Source organism: Triticum dicoccoides, chromosome 3B, assembly GCF_002162155.2.
Source record: "Triticum dicoccoides isolate Atlit2015 ecotype Zavitan chromosome 3B, WEW_v2.0, whole genome shotgun sequence".
Taxonomy (NCBI): Eukaryota; Viridiplantae; Streptophyta; class Magnoliopsida; order Poales; family Poaceae; genus Triticum; species Triticum dicoccoides.
Window position 1 is genome coordinate 533,438,557 of NC_041385.1, and position 8,761 is coordinate 533,447,317.

The 8,761-nt window shown below is 44.9% G+C and overlaps 1 protein-coding gene across 1 annotated transcript; it reads right to left on the minus strand.

The window, feature by feature from the left end:
* Positions 1–3,745: 3,745 nt before the first annotated feature.
* On the minus strand, positions 3,746–8,503 carry LOC119276938 (proteasome subunit alpha type-2-like). Its single transcript, XM_037558109.1, has 11 exons — positions 8,285–8,503; positions 8,100–8,176; positions 6,668–6,732; positions 6,522–6,568; positions 5,780–5,855; positions 5,594–5,661; positions 5,177–5,246; positions 4,863–4,948; positions 4,591–4,653; positions 4,446–4,511; positions 3,746–4,116 (listed from the first exon to the last, which is right to left on the minus strand). Exons 1-11 carry the CDS (start codon positions 8,323–8,325, stop codon positions 4,068–4,070), a joined length of 708 nt encoding a protein of 235 aa, XP_037414006.1. The 5' UTR covers positions 8,326–8,503; the 3' UTR covers positions 3,746–4,067.
* Positions 8,504–8,761: the final 258 nt, after the last annotated feature.

Sequence of the window (8,761 nt, forward strand, 5' to 3'; positions counted from 1 at the left end):
CAACATGGCCGTGCTGTTTGGTCGGGCAATGAAGTGAAAGGTAAGAGCATCTCCAGCCGTTCGCCCCCCGGGCGGTGAAAAAAAGCCGTCTGGAAACGAACCGCCGTTAGTTTGGCGCGTGGGTGCGACTCCATTTCCAGTCGTCGCTATTAGTTCGCTGCGAGTTTGGCAAAATTACGTGCAAACATGTGCAAACTCGGTGATCTGATACGAACTCAGTGAAATTTCATTAAAATCTGTACAAAAAAGGAAAAACACTACGGCAAACTACCCTAGCCACTACGCCGTCCATCATCCGCCATCTTCATGACGAGAAGCCTGTAGAAGCGGGTGTAGTCGCCGCCGTCGTCATCGTTGCGCGCCCCGCCGGAGCCCCCCCCCCATCCCTGCTGCACCCCTGCCCAGAGTCGCCGATGCGCGATGACGCTCTGGACGACCCGGTCTCGTCCTCATCGTCGTTGTCGAGGACGATGATGCCGCCCTCCTCGCGGCCGTGTTGCCTGGCCGAGCGCCGAGCCTGGAGCTCCGCGTACGCCTGGCGTTGGCGGCGCACCTGCTCGCGGACGTAGTCCTTCTTCATCCATTTCAGGGCGGCCTCGTCGTCGGGGGCGACCATGTCGACGTGCTCCGGCATCAGGGGGAGCAGGCCAGGCTCGGGCTTTGGCCGAACCAGGCGAAGGGAGCGCGGGGAGGGACGGGCACCCTCGTTGATGACGAGGGCGCCGATGTGGGTGCGGCGCTGCTGCGGTGTCTCCTCCGGCTCGGGCTTGACGGGACGGAGAGCCGGCGAGCCAGAGGAGAGCGAGCCGGAGCCCGACGACGAGGACGTCGGCTCCATTCGCCACGGCATCCAGGAACTTTCGCGGCGGCGAGAGAAGGACGGCCGCGCCGGGTACTCGAGTCGCGGCACGTTGCCGGTCTCGATGTGGTCGAGGACGGCCTCGAGGGTGCAGCCGGCAACGCCCCACCACTCGCGCCGTCCTTCGGCATTGTGGCGGCCGCGGGGAATGACATCGTTGACGGAGGCGATCTGCTCCTCACGGCGGCGCTCGAAGTACATCGTCCACAGCGTTTCGCTGTCAGGCGCGTACCTTGGCTCGTTCCGCTGTTCCTCCGTCAGGGAAGAGCGGATGCGGGCGATCTCCGCGTGCCGTGCCGCCCCTTCGGGCACCGGTGGCACCGGGACACCCCCGGCACGCGCCTGTCGGGGGGGGGGGGCGCCGGGCACTCGGCCTCGTAGAGGAGCCGCGCCTCCGGCTCTTGGAGGTGGCGATGGCCGAAGCCGTTCGCCTTCGCGCCGTCGCCTGTAAACCTCTCGGCCATCTTTGCTCGTCGGCAGGAAGGGGGAGAGGGATGCTTTTGCGAGGCGGATGCAGGGGAGGTTGTGGCGTTCACCGGCGGGGATGGGTCGCCATTTATAGCCCCAGCTGGGTGGGAGGAGGCTTCATGCAGGCGACGCGTGGCGGGAGCGGGTGGGACGTGCGTCGGCGCCGCCTTCACTGCGTCGCCTGTGAGGCATCAATGGAGGCTGGCCGCGCGCGGCAGCCTTGGCCAGCCTTGGCATTGATTCCCGCAAGAACCGAGGCGATGAGGACGACGAAGCCGTGTCTCGCTGACTAGGCGGGCCCGCCCCCGTTCGCGCCAAAATTGCTCGCTCGGCGCCCCCGGGCGCCCCCCAGCGCGCCGGGTTCGGCTTGGGTCCGCCGGCGCTAATTTCGGCCCAAACCGGCGAAAAATGGGCTCCTGGAGGCACGACTGGCCGTTTTTTCGGCGCCGGCGCGAAGAAATCGTCTGGGGGCGTGTTGGGGGCTCGGCTGGAGATGCTCTAAGGCCAACTCCAGCGCACGACCCCAATCGTACGTCCGGTTTGGCCAGATTTCGTCTCTTAGGGAATGGGTTCGCCCACATCCGCTTCTGTTCGTTGGGTTTTCGGTGCGCCCAGCGCGTGACCGCAACCCAAATCATGTCCGGGGTGGACGTGATTAAAAAAACAGAAAAACTAAAATAAATGCAAAAAAAGTAAATAAATATAAATATAAAAACATAAAACATAAATTAACCATCACGGCCACAAAACGGCCCGGTTCCACGGTTCACATTGACATAATTAACATAAAAAACAAAAAAAAGTTGTCCGCATGCTCCTGTCGTGGCTGTCGCCGTCTTCAGTGGCCGTCATTGTCGTCGTCCTCGCTGACGAGCTCGACATACTCCGGTGGCGTCCAGAGGTGGGACGGCGGCGCGTGGTACACGAGGACGGGTTGGAAGGCCGGAGGTGCATACACTATTCTCCTTTCCATTTATTTTCCAAAATTGATTGTTGTCTCACAGTTGATGTGAGCTATTATGCTATAATCACTACTAGAAGGGTTAGGTGCGCTTTGATGCGCCGTTGATGTTGTTGAGTTTCTTTAAAACATTACTCATTCTGTTTCAAAATATAAGATGTATTACATTTTTTTAAAGTCAAACAGTTTTAAGGTTGATCAAATTTGTAGAGAAATACATCAAAATCCGTAATAACAAATCGGTATAATTAGATTCATCATGAAATGAATTTCCCTTTTTTTTTGCTTAATATTGTGGTTGTTGACATTTTTGGCTCTAACTTTGTCAAAGTTAAAGGAATTTGACTTTTCGAAAAATAATAGTGTTCTATTTTTTTATTGTTTGATGATTTGATGGGCCTTTCTCGATGTGATTCTGTGTTATCCGCTAGAATTACATATTTATGTGGGGAAATTTCTGCGTCGGTAGCTGCATGTACTATATTCGTGCTACAGTGTCATATGGTGTGGTGTTTCTTTATGTTTTTATAGGCCGGTTGCTGCTGATTGATTTGAAAAAGTATTGACTCCATAATTTAATACCTTAATCGAATTAAAGAGTTTTAAAATTAGGGAACAATAATGACTCAAAATAATTGAATAAGAGAGCTCCTTGAGCAATTGTTGACCTAGTCAAAATTGAGTGACTCTGATTTAAATTGAAGACCTCAATTAATTGGGAGACCTTAAAAATTGGGAAGCATAGTATATAGTATTAAAAAATTAAATGAGAGAGTTTTAATAAATTGTTGACCCATTCAAAATCAGGTGATCCAATTTCAGTTGGATATCTCAATTGATTGTGAGCCCTTTAAAATTTAGGAGCTTAGTGTTATCAATTCTTTGAACGAGGTCGACAAGCATTGTCAGGCTTTCTTTTGAAAAGGAGAAGATCATGTCAATAAGGGCCGCCGAAGTGGTGTCAGACAACTTCCTCTCATTTCCTTCCTATTTCTAGGCGGCTAGGCCAAACTTTTTCCTCCAGACTTTACCGGCAAGCCTATGGATTTCCCTCCCATCCGCTTGCCGATCCGACGGCCAATGGCTGGAAGGAAAATTCCGATGCCTCAGTTAGTAGTTTAGGCTAGAATTTTTTAGCCTCATAAAACTGCCCGGCTGTCATCAACAAGGTCAAGCCAACTCCTGTTAAGAAGAGTGATAATCTCGATGTAATTCTACTCCCTCCGTCCCATAATGTAAAACATTTTTTCACACTACACTAGAGACGGAGGGAGTATTATGTATGAGATGCTATGTGCTTCCGATGAACTTTTATAATAGATCTGATCTTTTTCGCAAAAAATAAAGCATCGGGGCCGTCACACGGAGATGAGCTGATGTAATTTTCTCATATTTCCCCTTTCTTTTCTCCCTGGCTTGTCCTTGCAATTTATTTGCTCTTATTAGTACGGTCCAAAGAAAGAACTAGTAGTACATGTTGAGTGGTAAGTACCCACCAACGATAGTTTCTTTCTTGCTTTGTTTCCAAGCTGATAATCATGAGGGACCAGATTAAAATGACCAAGCAAATCCAGAGATTGGCCAAACAAAACATACACCTAACATTAGGTTATCTTCCATGTCCACAATGCCATCCACAAGGCTTCAAATGTAAGTTCTTCCGGTGTCACTGGAGCGAATCAGTTTACAATATGTTTAAGTGACCAATTAAAAACATGAGACAAGCTTCATGGACCGGAAACTTTTCTTCTTCGAGGCAGTAAACTGTCAACGGGCAACTTACTCCACCTCTTCCAAGAAATCCTTGATCTCTGCTGGAGTTAAAACTCTGCATTTTGAACGGGAAGTGTTACTAGTCAGAATGCAGAAAGGAATTTGTACTCTAATCAAACAGCTTATGACAGTTACAACCGATAAAATAAGAGTAGAAGCGCACACATATTGGACACATACTAAAAATTGCAGGCAAATACAAAATACACGACCAAGAGAAACATGAACAGATTAGTTAAGAGTAGCACAAGTTTTTAGCGAGCAAATGAAAGTTATTGTGACAGTGTTAAGAAGTTAGTAAGGGTTGAAAAAAGAGGCAAAAGGAAAAATTGTATCGCTAACTATGTTGCAGTAAAAACAGCATAATTGACTTTCTATACATACTTGAATTCGCGGTCAGCCCGGATAACTCCAATTTCAATGTTGTTGGCAGAGATTTGACCTTCATATCTGCAAGTCCGGAAACAGTCAGTACTCAATAAGCAACCGAATTGGCAGCATAAGCCAACTACGAGAAAGATGTAGATACCCTTCTTTCAGAGTCAAAATTGCAGTATGAATGGCATCATCAAGCTCCATATCTTCGGTGTATCTAGAAGTTAAAGCTATGTCAGTTAAATCATGACCATGCAAAAAGGGAAAATAATAACAACCTTGACAACATACATGCTGCTTGTATTAGTGAACGGATGAACAGTAATAGAATGCAATTTAGTATGATTATCAGATTGAAAATAATAACAGTCAAGCATTAACAGTGACCATAGTAGTGGTAGGATAGATGATAGATCCTCCATCTACCTTTTCTCAAGAAATGTCTTTGCATTTGACACATTTTTCCCCATCGCTGATGCTTTCCAGGAGAAGTAAGATCCTGATGGGTCAACCTATAGAAAGAATCAACAATGAGAAATTTTGTTACTATTAACTACACCCTAACTATATGAGTTCATGACATGTGAAACATCAGTCAAAAGTAATACAAATCCTATGACATGTGAAATATCAGTCAAAAGTAATACAAATCTGGTGCAAACTAACAAGCGACAGAATATGAAATAGTAGTAAGGGAAATAACAAGGTCTCTATCATGTACAGTAGCTCTTTGCACATACCTGATACAACTGCGGACCATTGTCATCGTACCCAGCAATCAACAGTGATACACCAAATGGTCTTACACCACTGCAACAAACAAGGTTATAAGTACGACGTGTATTTCAATGAAGTTTTGAACTGAACTTTTGGGTTTTGGCTGACACATGTAAAACAAATCGAAATACATTGGACAATCAAATCTTATCTACTATTATATGTACGAGTGTTGACTTGCGCCATGACTGTAGCATTTTAAAACCTCAGTTTCTTGAGCTCACCTATTAAGTTATATTTCATATTTGAGTTCTTGTTATCAAAAACATCAGTCAAAAGTAATACAAATCCTATAACTTTCTCTAGGTATAACAAGTGACTGATTTAAACAATTTCATTAGTAGTATAATAAATAGAAAGTGCAAAGTATAGTAGCATACCCAGATTGTGTGAACTCCTGCATAACAGCAGCAGTCTCTCGGACAAGCTGGGTCACTGGGATGGTTTCCTGCATTTAGAAATGAATAATAATCAGAGAACATATATATTTACTAGAGGAAAATGATAGAACATGGCTACAGGTGACCTGTACATTAGCCAAAGTGGCAATTTATTAAAATGACTACCTTGTACAACCGATAATACTGCTGTCCCTGCTTCCGACTTTTTCTGACAAGAACGCGGAAATCTGGACCCATCCCACTGGAAACAACAAGTAGGTAAGTGCACATACATGCAACAAGAGACACTTGGAAATTGCAAGAAACACCAAATTTCAGTGACATCAACTGGAAAATATATTGATGGAGCCATGGTGGCAAGTCGGGAGATTTAATAAACAGTTGGGAAAAGGTGTGGTTATTCTGATAGCTTAGCTGTTGATCTCCAATGTGCACTTCTGTGGTCAAGCAATGCTCTAGGTAATAGCTTGCACCAGTACTAGTTTGCATGGTAAATTGGTAATGATAACCCTGCTTGCCCACTCATCATGTCGCCTAAAAAGGGTGAATGATTCATGTTTTCTCCCAGATACCTTACGTTGATTGATTAATCAGCTGGTTTCCTTGCATACTTTGTACAGGTATTTCAAATTTTTGCCTTTTCGGGGCATCTACATATAAGGTGAAATGGATAAAGGGAGGAACTTTCAGACAAATTGTTCATCTTATCCTTTATATATACAACCAGCTCATCAGTGATGAAAGTGAAAAAAATGTAGCAGCAAACACAGCAATACTAGCTCAGACATCATTGAGAATTAAGAACATTAACCAACACATCATTAGTTAGGGTAATACTAATACAATAACAGAGGTAAATATTTCAACAATATAGAAAAATGAATAATAAGCAACACTGGAAAAATACCTGTAGACAACTCCAATATTTGGAGTCAGTGACTGAATCTTCTGCACCTAGAAATTTGCAGGAACGGATTAATTAGCATTTTTCTATTGAGATAACAGCAAAAGATGGCAAGTAGAGAAAAAAAGTAAGGATCATGTTACACTTACAGATGTTTCGTCCACTAAAATAGAAGGCAATTTCTTCTCGGTGGCGATAACTACACCATTGGCAGCTACAAACATGACGCATATATCTCAGAATCAATAAGTCACTCAGAAAGGGAAGTGAAAGTGCTGTAGAACAGTAAAATAACTGATAGAATATGCGCCATACAAACTAAGCTAAAATTCGTTCAATCATTAGTAATTGTAATAGAAGAAACATATCGGTGCTAACTTGTAGCTATATAAAGAGTGCATGTCAAACATTAATTTTTTTTGTTGATATCAAACATTAGCTTCATTCAGTTGTCACTTGTCAATAAAAGGTCATAGGTGAAAAACCAATAGACCACTCTTTAACTTCACAACACAGCACAATACAACTGCTTGGTATGCTGAAAAGCAAACTAAGTGGTATGCTGGAAAAGAAGAAAACCAATAATGTGCAATTGTTCACTTATCATGAATTTATTATTATTCTAAATCTCCTAGGGCCTCAGTGAGTAGACATCATCCGGCCACTCTACCAGTAAGCAAAAAGAATCAAACAACTCCAAGGTACATATAAATCCAAAGAACGCACTCTAACAGTTTCTGTGGAACATCCAAGTACAAGAAGGCAATCAGAACTCCAAACTTTACAATGGATGTGCTCCTATGTAGTCGGTAGTTTACAGAACATATGTATACTTCTGAAAATATGTCACACCAAACATCAACTTAGCACTCATAAACACAATGTAAAATAATACAGATTAAAAATGAACATGATCAGGCAAACACATTGGCATCATGGGCATGTGTCTATCAAAAGCATTGGATTATTAGCTGATATATCAGTCTTCGTAGACATGAAGAAGCTCCTAAAGCTCAGGCCGTTGCACACGCACACGCAATTCCATGAAGGAAAATTGGGCATAGATCTGCAAATAATCTCAGTGCCTTAAATTGGCACAGTAGCCCTGTCGCCAGCCGCAAACAAAGGAGCAGTGATTATTAACTACTGTATTTCTGATGTGTTAAAAAGGCCTGCACTCCATCCTCTTGTCGTTGGAAGCCTGAATTTATGCAGACTAATGATTTCCATGGCATGTACAAGCATAAAACATCATATGCAATCGATTAGTCCCACAGCTAGTTCTGTAAATACTACCACGTGATTCTCTGATGCCAAAGGTACAGGAGAAAACCTAACTAAAGAACGGACATCAGCACTGTCACAAGCCGCACCATGTCGAACCCTAAAATGCGAGCTAAATTCACACTTGAGAAACGAGAATGGAAACCCTCCGCATTGACCTAATTTTCTGCATAAAACCCTCACATCGCTGTCTTAAACTTGTCTAAATCACGATACTTCCGCCGCAAATCGATGCTGGCAGCGTATAAGACTACTAATAGCAGAAAGTACAGGGCACGATTACTGCGCGCATCGCACCTTTGATGCCAAGCGAGGTTTGGCCCGATCCGACGGCCGTGAGCGCGTGCTCGATCTGCACCAGCTTCCCCGACGGGCTGCAATGAAATCGGGGGAAAAGTCAGATCAAAGCACCGACATCGCACCTGATGGTGCCCAATCGAGAGGGAGAGGGAGAGGGAGAGGGGGAGAGGGAGGGGACGGACCTGAAGGTGGTGAGGGAGAAGGAGTACTGGCTGTCGCCCATGGCCGAAGCGCGGGACTACCTCGTCGGCTTTCTCGGGTCGCGAGAGGAGATCGGATGGAGCGAGCGAGGCGGCTGCTAGAGAAGAAGGACGGAGGGGGGACGGGAAGGAAGTAGTGTCGAACGCGAAGAGAAGAGGAAAACGGAGAAGAGCGGAGTGTTTCGCAAGAAGATGATTCTTGGCCGGAACCGGAAACTGCAAGGTTTTCAGAAGGCGCTGAGAGCCACTCTGACCGATTTTCTCCGAGGGCTCCTTTATTTCAAAGAAATTTTATTAAAAAAATAGAGGATTTGGGTTCTTACAAGGAAAAAAGGGTGGAAATTTAATTCTTACGATTATAATCTTTAGAATTTTTTCATGGGATTTATTTGTACTACAATTTGGAGGAAATTTCTCATCTACTCAAACTTTTTCATATAATTCCTTCATTTTCTTGTG

Coding starts and splice junctions, on each gene's coding strand:
- LOC119276938 (XM_037558109.1), bottom strand. CDS start 8,325: ATGGGCGACAGCCAGTACTCCTTCTCCCTCACCACCTTCAG. Junction 5,856..6,521: donor AATATTGGAGTTGTCTACAG/GTATTTTTCCAG, acceptor TGTTGTTTCCAG/TGGGATGGGTCCAGATTTCC. Junction 4,512..4,590: donor ATTTTGACTCTGAAAGAAGG/GTATCTACATCT, acceptor CCGGACTTGCAG/ATATGAAGGTCAAATCTCTG.